The 18,509-nt window shown below is 43.7% G+C and overlaps 1 protein-coding gene across 4 annotated transcripts in view; it reads left to right on the forward strand.

Moving 5' to 3' along the window:
* The first annotated feature begins 5,223 nt into the window (after positions 1-5,223).
* The window catches only part of ZDHHC2 (zDHHC palmitoyltransferase 2), a 66,190-nt gene continuing 52,904 nt past the window's right edge, over positions 5,224-18,509 (forward strand). For 3 of the 4 annotated variants that reach the window (XM_081521638.1, XM_081521635.1, XM_081521636.1), the window contains exon 1: positions 5,224-5,556. Coding sequence is in view for 3 of the 4 variants with exons in the window: in XM_081521635.1 (XP_081377761.1) it covers positions 5,430-5,556 (127 nt within the window). In the remaining variant the exon portion in view is untranslated. Of the gene's footprint in view, positions 5,561-18,509 lie in introns of all 4 variants that reach the window. The other variant, XM_081521634.1, reaches the window with a different exon arrangement.

Genomic DNA, 18,509 nt, shown 5'->3' on the forward strand with positions numbered 1-18,509 from the left:
AAGGAAATGGAATTATGTTATTTTACTTTAATGATTTTAATTTAACGTTGACTAGCCACACATGACTGGCAGCTACTTATTGGACAGTGCAGGTCTGGAGACTGTGATTTGAAGGCACCAAGTAGGAACCTCTGTGCCCCAATTCCTGTGTCTCTATTTCTCGTAGTGTCTCAGCCTCCATGACCCTTTAAGAAACGGGATGCTGAATGAGATTAAGATTATGTTCCAGGCACAGTTCTTGTTGCAAATATAAGTCAATGCTAGTGGACTTACACACACAAAAAAATGTTTTTGTAGGTGTGTATACATCCCACAGAATCAACTGGAAGCCTGGAGAATCGAACTTGAACTGGAAGTCTCCGAGGATACACTGCTGGCCTTGGCACTGCTGGACACTTGCCACCTCACTGCCTCCCCTGGTCACTCTCTGCTGGCCACTGGACTCTCAACTCCACAGTGGCCACTTCTCATCACTTCTAATTGAACTTTTTGCCATTGTGTCCCCACTCTAAGATCCTGCCTGTCCATGAAGAGGAAGTATCTGCTCACCTTTTGGGTTCATAGATACAGCTCTCTACCTGTTTAGGGGCAAGGGACGGGGGTCGGTGTAGACAAAAGCATTCATTTAAAGGGAATGTTCCAACTTTATTTCTAAAGAGATTAACCTTAGCCAACTGAAAAGAAGTGGAAGCAGAAACAGAACGATTTGCTAAACTGCAAAAATGTTCCCTTAATTGTTTTCAATTTTCTGAATATGGCTTTTATTAATCATTAGCCACTAAATTATAGCATAAAATTGTATAATTATAATATAATTATAATTAGTTACAAGTATATATAATTGGTCATGAAGTTATAATTCATAATTTATAATTGGCATGGTTAAACTAATGGCTGATGCCATTGAAATCTCTGTGAAAACATGTCAGTAGAGCTGCACTGCATGGCGTGAGCCTGCCATCTAGTGGCAAGATGCTATTAACGCTATCATAGAGATCTCACACTGGAAAAGTCCCTGATGCTGGGAAAGATTGAAGGCAGGAGGAAAAGGGAACAGCAGAGGATGAGATGGTTGGGTGGCATCACCGACTCGATGAACATGAGTTTGAGCAAACTCCGGGAGATGGTGAAGGACAGGGAAACCTGGATGCTGCAGTCCTTGGGGTCGCAAACAGTTGGACATGACTGAGTGACTGAACAACAGAGATCCCACAGGGCTTGAAAGGCAAGCCAGAGTTTTACCCACTTTACAATTTTCCCAATGTTTTGACCCAATCCACCAGACACTTGTTAGGCCTTTGCAATTCTCTCCCATTATATTCCAATCTATTCCACTCTAGGCTAACATACATTATAAATCTCTGAGAACCAAAATGTATCTGAGCAGCACTTTGAACCGCATTCCCTAAACCAAGTTCCCTTTCTAAGACTGCTTTTATGTTACTTGTGTCCAGAGACGACACGTGGTTTGGGCATGCTATTAACATCCCACAGAGAATATCTTGGCTACTATTACAAAAGTGCAAATTATCACTGGAGTCATTGATGTCATAGTTCTCCGACTTCTAAAGGGATTTTTCCCCCCAAAGAGTGATAAGCTTAGTTTAAGAAAACAATGAAAGAGGATCTATCAGTATTGTTTCCAGACCGCTCTAAGGTGGTTTGGCTGAAAAGATGAGATGAAGTTGTGATAGCAGGAGCGGAGGTTCATGCTCCTTAGAGACAGGCTGGCTTGGTTCAGGCTGTTCTTGATTCATACTATGAAAGGCGATAAGCAAATATTTTAATCTGGATCTGAAAGCAGGAGGAAGATTTGGAGTATTAACCAGGATGGCAAGATAAATTTGAAGCTTGGGGACTGAAGAATCTGGGGATTGTTTCCAATTAGATTTTGACTGGAGGGCGAGATCGTTTTCTCTGTGGGGGCAGGGTGTCATAATAGGAGTTTTGAAAAGCGAATGACTTCCATAAACTACTAAGTGGGTGGAGCATGGAGACAGAGAGGCCTGGTAAGGATAGAGCTAGAGTTCTTAGGGACTCTCTCCTGCCCTCCTGCTTGCCAGGCCATCCCCTTCTTCTTTCCTTTTGTGTTACTCTCTCCTTTGCCATGGTTGACTTGCCTGTTCATAAATGGCAATAGAAGTTTTATCAAAATTATTACATGGAATTCATAATTTGATATAATAAGTGAACATCTAAAGTTGGTAAGTTGAACCTTCTGCACTTCTTTCTCAGGAGTAAGTCTCCAGTGAAGTTTCTTCATAACTGTTGATGACCTTCAGATTGTTTTCCCATCGATGCACAGCTATAAATAAAACCAAAAAAGGTCGGGGGCTCTCTAGTCCTAAAAACTAAGTTATCCTTCTCATTCTCATCAGAGACTCTTATCTAGAGGTTGACCACTCACCAAAGAGCTTACATTTGTGCATGCATGCTTGTGCCTGTCTAATTGCTGCCTGGTTGTTGTTTAGTCGCTAAATCATGCCCCACTCTTTGTGACCCCATGGACTGTATGTAGCCCGCCAGGCTCCTCTGTCCATGAGATTTTCCAGGCAAGAATACTGGAGTGGGTTGCCATTTCCTTCTCAGAGGGACCTTCCGCCCCAGGGACTGAACCTGCGTCTCGTCTCCTGCATTGGCGGGGGGATTCTTAACCACTGAGCCATCTGGCGGTGCCCAGGCAGAGCTAAATCCTGTCTTTGTGTGGCTTTAGAAACAAGTATTCATGAACTAGATTTTCTTTTTTAGGTAAGAGTGATACTCTTGGAGAACTCACTGGTGATTCAAAACAGGTTGCAATTATTCCTCAAATATTATAAATTACATGTTGTGTGTTCATTCACATCTGACTCTTTGTGACTCCATGGACTCCAAGCCTCCCTGTGCCAGGCCTCCCTGTCCCTCACCATCTCCCGGAGTTTGCCCAAGTTCACGTCCATTGCATCAGTGATGCCATCCAGCCATCTCATCCTCTGACACCCTCTTCTCCTTCTGTCCTCAATCTTTCCCAGCATCAGGGACTTTTCCTATGAGTTGGCTATTCACATCAGGTGACCAAAATACTGGAGTTTCAGCTTCAGCATCAGCCCTTCCAATGAATATTCAGGGTTGATTTCCTTTAAGAAAATGTAGCCTCCTTCAAATGGCTCAGATTGTAAAGAATCTGCCCACAATGCAGGAGACCTGGGTTCAATCCTTGGGTCGGGAAGATCCCCTGGAGGAGGGCATAGCAACCCACTCCAGTATTCTTGCCTGGAGAACCGCATGGACAGAGGAGCCTGGCGGGCTACAGTCCATGGGGTCACAGAGAGTCAGACACGACTGAGTGACTAAGCACAACAGCACAGCCTCCTTCAAATAAATTCTCCTGCATATTCTTCCAAAAGGGTAAAAGATGTGAAAACTGTAGAATACTCTCCATTTCTGACCACAAAACCCTGTAAGACTGCTTGATGAGAAGCAGCAGAGGACACTATAGCATCTAATTCCTAAAAAAGCCCACTTGGGCTGTTTTAAAAGTGGGCTTTTAAAAAAGCCCACTTCCACTGTTTCTAGCGTGGGAAAATTGACCCCTTACTTCTCATTCCTTAGAATTCGTGACCTTCAAGGCTGACTTTCTCATCTTTATGGAGGTATCTCAGCCCTAGTAGGAATTTCTTGTTTTTAGAGTCTTCTGACTGGGAACATAAGTTTGATATCCATAGGAAAGGTTGAGAATTCCAAAAAATTTTATATTCATTTACCGCATAATGGTATAAGGCCTTCTACCAACATAAAGTGATTCACTGGGATAGAAGTCATCTCACTTCAATAATTTAAAGTCTGACAGAAACTTGATGGCATTTTCTATGCATTTTAAAATAGAAGTGCAAAGAGAGTTGGTGTGTGTGTTTAACATAATACCTATTTCAGGAGGGGAGATTAGCTTGCTGTTTAATCCAGTCACAGAAAGATAATCACAGATACAAGACCTTAAATTTCTTTATGTAAATCGGTACTTCTTTTTATTGTTCATTCATTCTACAGATGAATACGAAGCAATTTCATCCAATGTGGTTGCTGTGTGGTGTATACATATATATTCATTAATTGTTAAAATCGCACACATTATATATAGTGATTATGCACATAATTCAGAGACACTATATTGACAGGGGGCCGGGGGGTGGTTTCCACTTGGAGCCAGGTTCGTTCATAATCAGATGAAGGGAAAAAGAAAACAATTTCAGAAGCATTCGTATCTTTTCCGTTTCATCAACCTTAAAGCCAGGGCGTCGGTCTCACTACATACAGGATTCTTTCAGGATTTTTAGCAACGGCTTTACAACCAGCTACATGCTATGTTTAGAATCGCCATCACAAAAGAAAACACTGTAGTGAAGAACCGGCTGGGGAAAGAGTACACAGAGGGAACCCCGGGACTTTCGGGAGGGGGCGGTGGGAATGGTTACTCTAACGATCACAAAGTGACTTGAAAGAGTTCAAATTCTCAGAGCAGATAATTGGTGTTTCTGACTCCAGGGGTCTCTGGATGCCCAACCCGAGGTGCTCCCTCCTCACGCACGGTGCACCCCCACGTCCCCTCAAAAGCCTCGTGGAACCGAGGTGCCCGGGCCGTACGCGCCAGCCTGGCCCTCGCTGCCCCCCGTTTACCAGGACCCGCAAGTTGAAGCGACCCTTTCTAAGAAGCGGGAGGCGGGGACCCTGGCCTGGGCGCCTGAGGACTTCGCGGTGGCGCGCCCCCAGGGGTGGCGTCTCGCCCGCTCCGTGCTGGGCCAGCGAGGGGATCGGGTCCCCGCCGGCGGCTCCCGGGGCGGCCCCTCCCCGGCGCGTCTCCGCGCCCCGCGCCGCCGCCCAGGGTCCTCGCCCCGCCCGGGGCCGGTTCGTCGGGGTCCAGGGACCGGGGCGGGGGGCGGGGGGCGGGGATGGAAGGGCCAAGGTGGGGACCTTCTCTCCCCGCTCGGAAGCCCGTAAGGTGCCCCTCGGCGAGGGCGCGCGGGCCTGGGGCGCGGCAGGCACGGGAAGCAGTGCCCCGAGCGCACGCCGGAGGGCGCCGCGGGCCGCGCCACGCAGGCGGCCTGGAGGGGGACGCCGGGGGGCGGGCGGGCCGCGCGGAGGCGGGGCGGAGGCTCCCACCGCCACCGCCTCCTCCTCCCCCTCGTCGTCCGCTCCTCCCCGGCCGCCTCCTCCGCGCCCTCCTCTCGCAGCCACCGCCTCCGCCGCGCTGAGGAGCGGGGAGTCCGCGGCGCCGGCTCGGGGCTGCGGGATGGGGACTTAGCGCCACGGCGGCGGCAGTGGCCGCGGCGCACCCGGCCGCCGCCCCGGGGCCCGTCCCACCGGGGCCGCCGGGCGCGGCCAGCCCGCCCCGGAGCCAGGCCCGCGGGCGGCGGAGGCGGCGGCGGAGCTGGGCAGGTGGATGCGGCTGGAAGATGGCGCCCTCGGGCCCGGGCAGCGTGAGGCGGCGGTGCCGGCGGGTGCTCTACTGGATCCCGGTGGTGTTCATCAGCCTCCTGCTCGGCTGGTCCTACTACGCCTACGCCATCCAGCTGTGCATCGGTGAGTGCGCGCCCGGCCCGGCCCGCCGCCGCCCCGCGCGCCCCTGGCCCCCGCCGCCTCCCACCCGCCAGTCCCGGGACGCGGGGACCCCGAGCGCCCGGCGCCGCGCCCCGGCCCTCCTCGCCCACCCCGGGCCCCCCGAGCGCCCCGGGCGCCACCAGCTGGCTGCAGGTCCCCCGGCGCCGCGGCCGAAAACAGCCTCGGGGCAGTCTCCTTCCACTCCCAGTACGGTCGCCTTCCCCAGACAACTCTCCGGCGACGGTGTCACTTCCACCCCGGCGCGCTCGCAGCCCAGCCACACCCCCTCCCTCGTCTGGCCGGTACCCGGGAGAGCGAGGGACCCCCGGCGCCCCGCCGAGCGGAGAGGTCCGGGGCGGCTGCGCTGGGCCCCGGAGGGCTCCGGGCTGGGCCGGGAGCCGAGCTGCGCCAGCCCCGCGCGGGGGACGGGGGCCTCGGGTGTCCGAGCTGTCCCTCCCTGGTTGTCCCTAATCCACTTTTTAAACATTTGCGACAGCACGCAGGGCCGTTTTTGCTGCCTTTACGATTTGAACATTGCCAATTGGACACTTTGTAGCTACGAAGAGGTGGAGGGAGGAGGGTGGAGCGGGGGACGAGGTGAGCTACTAGAAAGTGTTTTCCGAGATCTGTGCGATACGCCAAGACCAGAATTTAGGTGTCAGAATAATAGAAGGAAAAGAAGAGGCGACCCTTCCGCTGTTTTGTTTTGTTTTTTCATCCGGAGAGCCAAGTGGCTCAAGTCCAAGTTTTAGGCTCCTGAATTGGTGGATTAGGGTGCTGTCAGTGCTGAAGATGAGAAGAAAACAAAAAGTTGATTATGCACAGCTAGGGAATACAGTTCTGTTCCTTAATGTAAGCAGGCTTACGTTAGAGGTTTTGTGAAAGCTCATGTGTTGTCAGAAGAGGATAAACCAGACGATGACGTTTCTGCCAGTGACTTGTGTTTTGTGTTTTCATCCTCCAGAGCACTAGCTTCTGGTGAGACCAGGAGAAAGGTTAAAGAGTGGCCTGCTCAACTTAAGCATTTTGCAAGCTGCCAGATTCAGACAGAATCTTCTCCGAAGCCGTCTTACCCCAAAATGTTGCCCCTTGTGAGAAATAGCAGGTGTCAGACTAATACACCAAAATAATGACTAACTTTTAAGAGAATTGAGACTTATTTCCCATTTTGTATAGCTTTAAGATTTGATATTATTACTTTGTTTATTGGATTAAGAAACAATATTTCAGTACCCAAAAAAAGTGAGCTTTTTTTTTTAAAGGATTGTGTACTGAAATCAGGACAGCTCAACTAAGTACATAGTATTCAAGTTATCTAAAATGTATAGGAAGAAAGTTTTCAGAACCATGTTGTACTTTTTGTATTAACTGTTAGTTTTAAAATGACCTGCCTTGTTGAGGGATTCTGTAAGTGTTACATAACTATTAGAAACCTTTGTTGTATTTCATTCCTTCTCTCTCTTGGATGCAGCGAGCATCTCCAATTAATGGAACTGATACAAAAGAGGCGAGTCTCAAAAGGCCTCAATTATCAAAACAGGCAAACTAATTCACCTCTCTTATCACATTAAGCTAAGAAGCTTAGCTTGGTGCAGTCTCATCTCCATCAGGAGGAGACATATGAAGGCAGAGAGAGCTGTTTGACCCTTCCTGTTACTTCTGCCCCAGCTGAGTTCTGCATGGAGGTCTTCCTGTGTTGAATGGACAGGGGATGGGGGAGGAAGTAAATGGAAGATTGCTGTTTTATCTGGATATTATTTTTATATATGTGGATATGTATATATATGCTCAGTCATGTCCGACTCTGCAACCCCATGGACTGCAGCTCACCAGGCTCCTGTCTCCATGGGATTTCCCAGGCAAGAATACTGGAGTGGCTTGCCATTTCCTACGTTAGGGGAGCTTCCCCACCCCGGGATTGAACCTGAGTCTCTTGCGTCTCTTGCATTGGCAGGTGGATTCTTTACCACTGCACCACCTGGGAAGCCTATATATATATACACACACACACACACACATATATATATACTTTTTTTTCTGTAAGTCTTTTTACATGTACTTTTTAAAATTTGTATATACTTTCTATAAGTTTAAGATAAATCTAAAGTATCCATGAAATCCCACACCAGTATTTTAGTAAGTGTTAATTTGACTGAGGGAGGAATGCCTCTATTTTTTTTTAAATTATTTTATTATTCTTATTTATTTTTATTTCTTGATTGTGCTGGGGTCGTATGGAATCTTAGTTCCCTGACCAGGGATTGAACTCACGCCCCCTGCGTTAGAAGGGCAGAGTCTTAACTACTGGACCACTGGCGAAGTCCCAAATGCCTCTTTTTAAACTAAGTGACATGGTCTGTTACTGATAGTTTCCATGATCATCGAAAGTGAAGTCTTATATCATTTGTCTCACTGCCTCCCTAGCCTGGTACAATGCCTGTCATGTTGAAAGCGAGCAATAAATAGCCTTGAATAAGCAACAACAAAATGATTCAGAGGCAATATCTCTGAAGTTGTCAGAAAGTAGTTTTTAATACTAAAGCCATAGAGACAGGTTGTAAGTAACCCTGTGAAAGGCCTAGATCCTAGAGTCTAGAGTGCGTGCATGCTCAGTTGTGTCCGGCTCTTTTCGCCCCATGGACTGTTACCTGTCAAGCTCCTCTGTCCATGGGATTCTCCAGGCAAGAATACTGAAGTGGGTTGCCGTTTCCTTCTCCAGGGGATCTTCCTGACCCAGGGATCAAACCCCGTGTATCTTGCATCTCCTGCATTGGCAGGCAGGTTGTTCATCACTGGTGCCATCTGGAAAGCCCAGAGTCTAGAAGAGCAAATTGAAAAGGAACTTAATTCTAGAAACTGTGTCAGTTTAAGAGTGATAAACTCTAAAAGCTTGGATAGTCTTGGTTGGGGGCGGGGAGAGTTGAGATTAGCCGTGCAATTCCCTGAAGATGATGGTGGTGGTTTCCATGCTAAGTCATGTCCCTCATAGGCACCCGGAAAGAGGGCTCCTAGTATGGCGGGCACACAAAACTGGGCATTGCTCCTTTTCACAAACAAAGAGGAATGCCAACCTTCCCTACCCACCCCCACTCCCAGCATTGTTTACAGCTCTGACTGCCCTGCCCTTTGTAGATTCTTTTTCTCTCCGAAGTAGCTGTTTACAAGCAGATTTTCTGAATTACACACAGAAATCATTGGCTAGGGTTGGGACCAGAGAGTGGGGGTTGGCAACTGGAGCTGGTGATGAACAGAATAGAAAAAGAGGGCGGTTTAGCCTTCCTTCTGCATCTGCTAGCAGCTGGGATGACCCTGAATATAAATGACTTTGTGCCCTTTGCTGAATTAACTGCAATTTAGGAGTAGTGCTTACCCTGGTATCCTTGGAAACCAGAGATAATGGTTCTCATTACAGTGGGTTTCTATATTTAACAACCTGGATGTATGTGGCTCTCTAGGCACTTTTCAATTAGCCTAATGTTTGCTTAGTGTTTGAATTTTAGAAAAATAAACTCACATCTCTTTTTGGAATATGTGTACATAAAAAATACAAGGGGCGTCCATACATTGTATGAGAGTCAAGTACTTGGGGTAAGTTTCCTTCCTATTCCACCAAAGAAGAGCTAAAACAGAGCTGCTACTATTTGTGATCATTCAGAACGTGTTTCTCTAGTTTACTGATGAACTGGTTTCTTCTGTGTCTTCCTTCTGCCTCCCACTACTCTCCCCACTCCAGCTTCTTTCATGTCTTATCTGTCATTTGGTCCTTTTAGATACTAGTTAGCTCATTTTCCATATAGTAAGATATTAATAAATTTAGGGGTTAAGTTTATAAGGTGGGTGTTTAGGATGCAGGATAGAAGGGATGAGGGTAGTCTGCAGGCATGCTTGCTTCAGGGAACATACTGACATGGTTGTGTTTCCCAGATCCATTATGGCAGTCATTGTGTTAACTTTGTTGAATATGGTAACTTAAGTTTCCCCTTTTAAGTGAGAACATGTAAAATTGCTTTAACCATTTTTATACTTTTTTATTTGATAATAATTTCAAAGTTATGGGCTTCCCTGATAGCTCAGTTGGTAAAGAATCTGCCTGCAGTGGAGGAGATGCTGGTTCAATTCCTGGGTCGGGAAGATCCTCAGGAGCAGGAATAGGCTAACCACGCCACTATTCTTGGGCTATCCTTGTGGCTTAGCTGGTAAAGAATCTGCCTGCAATGCTGGAGACCTGGGTTTGATCCCTGGGTTGAGAAGATCCCCTGGAGAAGGAAAGGCTACCCACTCCAGTATTCTGGCCTGGAGAATTCCATGGACTGTATAGTCCGTGGAATCGCAAAGAGTCAGACACAATTGAGCGACTTTCACTTTTTCAAAGTTACAGGAGAGTTTCAAGAATCATACAGTAAAGCTCCACACACCTTTCTGTAATCATTTTGGTTTCCACTTTTCTAAAATGTATTCCTTCTCTCCTTGGCCTTCGGTGGGTGCCATGAAATATTGGTTATTGAGTTGTGTGCTCGTAGGGTTCTAGGTTTGCTTGTGGGCTCACTGAAGTCATTTCAAAGAATCAGGAAGATTGAAAAACTTAAAGATTGTTTAGGCCAACTCCCTTTGGCATTTGTAGATGAAGACGTTAAATGTCTCAGAGTTGCTACCAATTCTGTGTCCTTTTTCCAAATTAACCAATGTGACTTCAGCTACTGTGCTGCAAATGTTAAAATGTCTCCCTTTCCTTGCAAACTTCTTGCCAAATCTCTCTAACCCAATCAAGTCCCTTAGCAAATTTGTTAAACTTCATGGCTGTTGTTTAATGAGTTAACAACTCATTAAAAGTAAGCTTTACACAGTGATTTCAGAATTTTAAGAGGGTTTATAATTTGGGCTAGATAGTTACAACACTGCTGTTGTAGCACAAAAGCAGCTTTAGCTAATTTAGCAAATGGGTATGACTGTGTTCCAATAAAACTTTATTTATAAACATAGCAGGTCAGACTGGGCCCTTGAGCAATATATTACTGACCCTGGAGTATGTTAGAAGTTAGACTATTAGAACTTTGTGATTGTGCAGTCTTTATTAATAAACACCTCTCAGAAATGATTGCAACCTCATTATACAGTGATTATTAAAGATGTTCAAGAATTAAAAGAATTAGTCTACATATTTAGGGGTCATTTTGGGAGATAGAAAATTATGTTTTCCTTCTTTTAAGGATATCTTTAAGGATTAAACATGTAGAACTCATACATGGATTCTGTGGTGAGCTACCATTAACTTAAGGCCATGACATGTTCAAGGATGGAAGCTGAATGGGAGTCTAAGTTGTTTCACATCAGGAAATGAATTTGAGCCCCACAGAGGAAGAACTGCGTTTTTATTATTGATAAACTATCATTTTTAAAAATTATGCAGGACATTAGAGATTTTTAAGACTAAAACTACAGACAAATGATCTTGAGAATACAAATGTTACCATCTATAATTATTAAAATCATTTTAAGTGACATGGAAAGTGACATCCATAGGAGACTTACACGCACAAAATATTTAATGCCTAATTAGAAATTATTTCTTGTTGACAGTAATGATGTGAAATGTCTTGGTTCTGTAACTTTTTTTGATATTATCAAATATTTTAAAGATTTTTCATTATCTAAATAGAGGGATAAGAACTCAACATTTCTTCAAATCTGAAATTCAAATATATGAAATATACTGCGGACTCTTAACCTGTGTACCATTTGACTTTAAATGGTCAGTGGGAAGGAGAAGAAAAGGCTCTGCTTAATGCTTTCTTGATTCCATTTAGTGTGTCAGAAAACTACTTTTTATTTGTATATTAGACAATGCAGCATTACTATTTGCTATTAAATCCTATTAGAGACAACAAAAGTAAAGTAGTTACTATAGCACTTATAATGCAGAGGTACTCAATAAAAGTTGAATGAATTAATGTCGGTAAATTTTATGAAAACATGAAATTGTATCATGTAAATAGATGAGAGAAGAGGGTTTAGAAGTCAAAACAATTTAAAGTTTGTTGGGAAAAAAGTTTACTTTCAAATGCTTACTGAGAATGTTGTGCATGCCATCAAATTAAATACTTGCTCGAGTGTTTCCAGTAATTAAGCCAGAAGCTGGAGGGATGGTTTCTTAAGTCGAGATAGTTGGCTCTAGAGAAGGTGCGATTCCGCAAGGTTAGAAAGAGCCCAGCCTCAGAGAGGCAGTGGAGCAGGATTCATTCAAAAGCATCTATTGAACCCTTGTTACATGCCAGGCACTTTTTCCCCACAGAGATGGTTTAGAGGAGAACTGAATAGAGATCTTTTCCTAATAGCTAAGGGGAAAATTGCCTCTGGAAACACTAGGCAAAACTGAAGCCTTCTGTCCAGCTTGGGCATAAGGAGAATGGTGGTTAACTTTCAAAATGCTGCTCCCATAGCTCAGGGGCAGAAAAGCAGAAATGGAAAACAAAACATCCCCCTCCTGGGAGCCAGTTGCTGGACCAAGGTTAAACGAGAGTGATCAATACAGTAGGTAAAAAGAGCTGATGGAGAGCATGTCACTATTTTTTTTTTTTTTAAGATTTTATTTATTTATTTTTGGCTGTGCTGAGTCTTCGTTGCTGTGCACGGACTTTCTCTCGTTGTGGCGATCAGGGGTCTTTAGTTGTGTTGCATGGGCTTCTCACTGCAGTGGCTTCACTTGTTGCATCTCCCCGGCTCAAGGGCTCACGGGCTTCAGTAGTTGCAGCCCGAGGGCTTAGTTGCTAACTGCATGTGGGATCTCCCGGGACCAGGGATTGAACCAGTGACCCCTGCACAGGCAGGTGGATTCTTACCACTGGACCACCAGGGAAGTGAGAGCATATTGCTGATAATGGGACTGTCTACTCAATATTAACAACCTTGCACATATAAGTATCTCAGAGCAAGGTTATGAGCAATGATTTTTGCCTCAGCTATGCCCTGTGGGGCTGTTTCCACTGCTTCATTTCTTCCCTGATGCCTGGGCATCTTGCACTCTGCTCCCAGCTCAGGACCTGTGACTTGCTGAGTGAATGTGAGCAGGCAGAGAACTTCCCGAGTACAACTCATCGAGTCCACGGGAAGACTAGAGAACCCAGCTTAGAAAATAAAGCAGAAACCAAGAGAAGGTGGCTGAGCTGGAGTGGACATCATGCCTTTAGAAGGAACTGCTGCCCTCGTGGCCGGCCATGCCCGAGCCCTGGAGCCGCTCTGCTCCTGTGACTCAGTAAAGATGCTTCTGGGAGCATCAGCCAGCTGGGCTGCTTTTGAGCCCACATTCCAGGCAACAGAGTTTATTTAGCAAGAGCAAGGTGCTGGATCTCTTTGGCCTTCATGGTGGGGAGAAGTGCTAGGGAGACAAAAAAGCAAACAAGACAAATATTCCAGAGATTAGTATGGACAAGGAGTTCTCAGTGAGAATATTCTCAGTGATTTTTTGTCTCATGTGTTTTTCTTTTTCATCTTGATGGAAAATTATGGAATCATGGCTTATGTGTTGTGATTTATACTGCTGATTTCATGCATTTTGACTGTTGTATCACAGCTCTCAGCCCTCTTCTCTAGGAAGTGATGAGTTTGTGGGTCCTCTGAGACTCCAACACTGTTTGTGATGACTGTAGAAATACTGTCTCATCTTACTTGCAAAGTGATAGATTCGCCATAGATTCTTAATGTTCTCTGTTGGGAAAACAGTTTTCCAAAGATCATTTAGAAAGATAGTCTTAATACTATGTGGAAACTTATGACTTTATATTACCATTTAGATATATTACAGAGAATTAAAAATATAATTGAATTAATTTCTCTGATGGTCCATTAAAAATTGTTGTAATTTTTTTCTCTTATTCTTTTAAGGGTGATTTTGTTATATCTTAATGGTTATCTCAGTCAAATGCTGAGAATGGAAAAGGGTGGAATTTTCAGGGCAGGGGGTGGGATGAGGGCAGCAGGGAGAAGGTAGATGACCTGATTTCCTAAGAAGCATATGTTAGCAATAAAGTCACCAGCTATGATGGCTTGGTATTTTTCCTTTCAAAATGAAATCGCATTTGAAACCTTTGTGTAGCATTTTTCCTAATTTGACTTTTCATCCAACTGTGACTTTTAAATTGAATTATAAATATTAGTGCCAGAAATGTTAAAAATCATATTTGTTGGGAGACACTGGAGAAAAAATATCTGCTGCATTTATCATCTCAGTGCTTCTCTGCACTCTGAAATGCATGCTTGACAGCAGTTCATCTTAGATATGTTGTTGATTACATTTTTAAATGCAAATGAAAGAGAAGTGCTTTTATAGATGACTGAGCTTTATCTCTTTGCCAGTTTTTCTCCATGGTGTCCTGAAATTTCTCCTCATGTGGAATGTCAATTAAGCTTTCCTGCTATACTTAAAATATTTCGACCTCTTTGGGTTTATTCAGTAGCATTGCTACCCTGGAGAAACAGAATAGTCCAGATCAGTGTGTCAATACATTAAACACCAAGCAAGAATAAAAGAAAAAATCTTTTTCTCTACATCCTTTAAAACCGAATGTCCAAAGAGTGCAGTAGTTTCAAGGGGTAGTTTATCTTCATGGTTATCTTATAATAGGTATAATCCTTGTAAAAAGCATTTCATGTATTTCCGAGAACTTTATAGATTTATTTGATTATAACTCGATGAAATTTGGCAGACCAGAATGCTTTGTAATGCGTATCTATTGTCTTACATATAGATAAAATTAAATTTATATCTTGTTGATCGCATCATGTAAAAAATGGATTTTCACAGTATTTGAGTATGTTTGGAATGAGGTGACTTAAAACCCAGACTAGATTGTGTCGCTGATGGTTTTGCGGGGGGGCCCAAAGATCAGCTCAGAAGAGGTGGTAGGTGGCCGAATCTGAAGTGGGGCTTTTCACCAAGTCTGTAGGGATGCGAGAGATGGTGCGACTTGAAGTACAGTCTCTGTAATGTCTGTATAATTCGCACTGGAAATACGAAAGACAGCCTGCTCCGAAACAGCTGATGCTGAGCCCTAAATGAGAGACACCTGGTACCGTTTACTGACAGAGAAAAAGATTTCAGTTTTATGAGCCTCCAACTGGAAAGTTCTAAGCCAGCTCTGAATTGCAGGGGCTAATTTGTGATCAAGTTTTTTACACAGTGGACAACTCCATGTGACATATTCTAAGAAGAAAGACAGTAAGGGATTTATGATGCTTAACTATGAATAGTGATTATCCAGGGCACCTCCAGGGAGGTTCATTACTGTGAAAGGATGAAGGGCAGAGACCAGCTGGACTTAATCGAGGTCTTAATTAGAGCCTATTTTTAATAAAATGCAGCTTATTCCAGGACTAGAACACACTATAAACTAAAATATGCCGAACTAAGAGCTTTATGTTGCTTGGAAGGGATCCTTGTAGGCCCCCGTAAACTTGCATTTTCGCAAGCAATTTTAATCCAAGAGTTGAATGCATTTCAAACCGTCCATATTTATTGACTACCTCTTTATTCATTCATTCAAAAATATTTGTTCATGGCTCTTAGGGTTTACATTCTACTTGGAGGACAGAAAGAACAAATCAGATACCGTGGAACAGAGATGGTTGGGGACTGTGGAGACGTGGAAACAGATACGCTGAATAAGCAGTTGCACAGATGAGTTTGGCATTTAGCAGAGAGTCTGGACCAGAGGAAAAATTGGGGAGTCCTCAGCATATAAATCAATTTAAAGTCTTCACCTTGGGTACATTTGTTCCACCAAGGGAGTGAATATAAATTAAGCAGAGACGAGAACCAAAGATGACCAACATTGAGAGTTTGGGAGATGCATACGAACCAGCAAGGAAGACTGAGAAGGGATTACTAGTGAAGTAGAGAAAAACTAAGAGGTTGTGGGGTCCTGAAGCCTGGGGAAGAGAGGGTGTCAAGGAGGAGGGAGCAATCACAGTTAACAAATATGTTCAAATGGCAAGTAAAATAGGGACTGAGAACTTAACAGTGAGAGATTAAACTCTTGTTTGATTACTAACTATGCTCTGAAGACACCCTGAATTTAATCTCAAAATTTCTACTAAAATGAAAAACATATACCAGTGAGTGAGTTGATGGAATATCTGAGTTTGTTCCATCCAAATGACAAAGACTATTCTGTTAGGCAAGCTTAACGTTCTTATATTCTGAAGATAACCTGTAGAAAATTTCATGAGAGCAGTAACCGTGTCTGGTTGCCATTGTAGCCTGGTGCCTGACACAGAGGAGCATTTAAGATAGAACGTCTCTTAAATGAATGGATGCTCACTGAACTTGTTAATTGGCCCTTTTGTGATCACAGTAGACATTTCAAGCTTCGGAGAACATGAATCCTTTAGGAAAGAATTATCTGCTTCAGCTTTTTATTATTTGATCACTCAGATGTTCATAAACAAGTTTGTAATGTTTTTACAGTTTCAATTTATTATGGGCCAAGTTGTACCGTCACCCCCGCACCCTACTCATATGTTGAAATCCCAGCCCCCAGTACCTCAGAACATGACTGTATTTGGAGACTGAGCCTTTAAGGACGTAATTAAGTTAAAATTAGGTTGTTAGAATGAGTCCTAATACTGTATGATTGGAGGAAATTTGGACACACACGTACAGAGTGACCATGTGAAGACACAGGGAAAAGATGGCTGTCCACAGTCCGAGGAAAGAGGCCACATTAGAAACCAAACTTGCTAAATCTTGATCTTAGATTTCTGGCCTCCAGAATTGTGAAAAGATAAATTTCTGTTGTTAAGGCACCCAGGCTGTGGTACTGTGTTATGGCAGCCCTAGTGAACTAATACGCAAATGTAACAATCAAATGCCTCTTTTTTTCCTTTCTGAATATTGAAATGTAATCATCTATAATAAGGATTTAGATGACAAAATTAATTGTGTAACCCATTTGAAAAGTTATAATTTAGACTATGCAAAATACTTGCCCCAATATACTTATAAAATAATTGCTAAAAAAATAAGTGACATGCATTTTCAGGAAGCACGCAGAGTCAGCTGACATTATCCAGAGATGCTATGTTCGATTTTAAAAGTTTTCAGATAACTAAAATCTCCCGTAATAATGCTAACAAAACAGACTTCCTAAAATATTGCAACTTCCCCTTCCTCACCTCAGCCTTCTTAAACAGAGTATGCTATATATAATTTAACTTTAATTGGAGGCCATCAGTCTGAGACAGATGTATGTATGAAGTGAATATCCAAAAATATTCAAGACCCCTAAAGTCCTTGGATTTTACATTCATAGTTTCATCTATTTCCTGTTGACTGTAAAAGGCCAAGGAGGTGTGGATTTTGTCATTTTGCCTAGACATTCTTCTGAATCTCAAACACTGAGAATCTGGAAGGACACATGAATGAACCACTTCAGTGGAAATGCCTAGCTAGACATCTGTATCTCAAAAAAGCTTTGTTTTTCTCTGCTTACCATTTCTGAGCTCACATTTCTGAAAAAATAAACAATGAAAGCTCTTCATCGTGGAAATAACCAGAGATGAGAAAGAAGACTTTAAGTACAGGTGACTATTACCTTAATTTGTGGTTTGAGGATAGTTTCTGGAGCAATGATTTTTAAAATTTGTATTGTGGTAAAATATACATAACATAAAATTTTACTATTCTAAGTGTGCAGTTCAGTGGCATTAAGTACATTCACATTGCTATGCAAGCATCATCGCCAACCATCTCCAGCACTGTTTCGTCCCAAATGACACTCTGTACCCATTAAGCAGTAACTCCCTGTTCTCCCTGTCCACCAGCCTTCCCATTCTGCTTTCTCTTTCTATGACTGACTGTTCTACGTACCTCGTATATATGGAATCATGTATTTGTCTTTTTTTTGTCTGTTTATTTCACTGAAGCATACGTCTGTAAGGTTTATCCAGGTTGTAGCATGTGTCAGAATTTCTTAATGATCTATTCCATTTTATTATATACCACATTTTTTTAATCTCTTCATTTGCTGGTGAACATTTTGGTTGTTTCCACCTTGGACTATTGTGTAGGATGCTGCTGTGAACATCCGTCTGCAAATACACGTTCACGTCTCTGATTTCAGTTCTTTGGATATATGCCTCGTTGTTCAGTCACTAAGTTGTATCCGACTCTCTGCGACCCCATGGACTGTAGCACACCAGGCTTCCCTAAATTGTTGGATTATATGGTAATTGTCTGCCTACTTTTTTGAGGCCCGCCAACTGTTTTCCTGGAGCAGGTGATTTTTGTTGGAAATGTGATTCCAGAGCTGCCTATAAACATATCTAAATTTAAGGGTCCGTGGAAGTGTCTAGGAGGTCCATATCAATGTCACCAGAGCAATTTTTAACTGCCTTGCCCTTTCACAGTGCTGCAGGAAAGTTGGTGATTGGGGGACTGTGACTAATCCCATCTTGCCCATGCAGCAGACTTTAGTGCTGGGGGCTGTGTCCCTCATGAAAATGCTGGCCATCAGGTGCGTGTTGAGACCTGCTGGCCGACTGTACGTAGTCTAAAATTCAACAGCAGTGTTTGAGTAACCAGAACACTAATGCTAACTGGTAGAAATTTTAGCCTTTCCAAGAGCAACATGTTAGCCAGTTTAAAGGGTGCATACACTGGGTAAACATGAGCTGGTGGGGAGCCATGGGGGAAACATACATGTGTCTGTGGACATGTCAATAACCTACCGTGTTAATTATGAGCTAGATCCTTGTACACAGCACAGAGAGGGAACACGATTCATGAATGAATAGCAGACTGTTTGTTTTGTCTCCAGATCTGGGGTTACTGACAATGCTTTTAGGAACAGAAAACAAAGATCAATACATATAATTGGTGGAGAGAAACAAGTAGGAAACGTGAGATGCGGCTCACACATTGAGCAGAGGAAGAGACTCAGTCC

Source organism: Giraffa tippelskirchi, chromosome 8, assembly GCF_054371585.1.
Source record: "Giraffa tippelskirchi isolate mGirTip1 chromosome 8, T2T-mGirTip1v1.2.pri, whole genome shotgun sequence".
Lineage (NCBI taxonomy): Eukaryota > Metazoa > Chordata > Mammalia > Artiodactyla > Giraffidae > Giraffa > Giraffa tippelskirchi.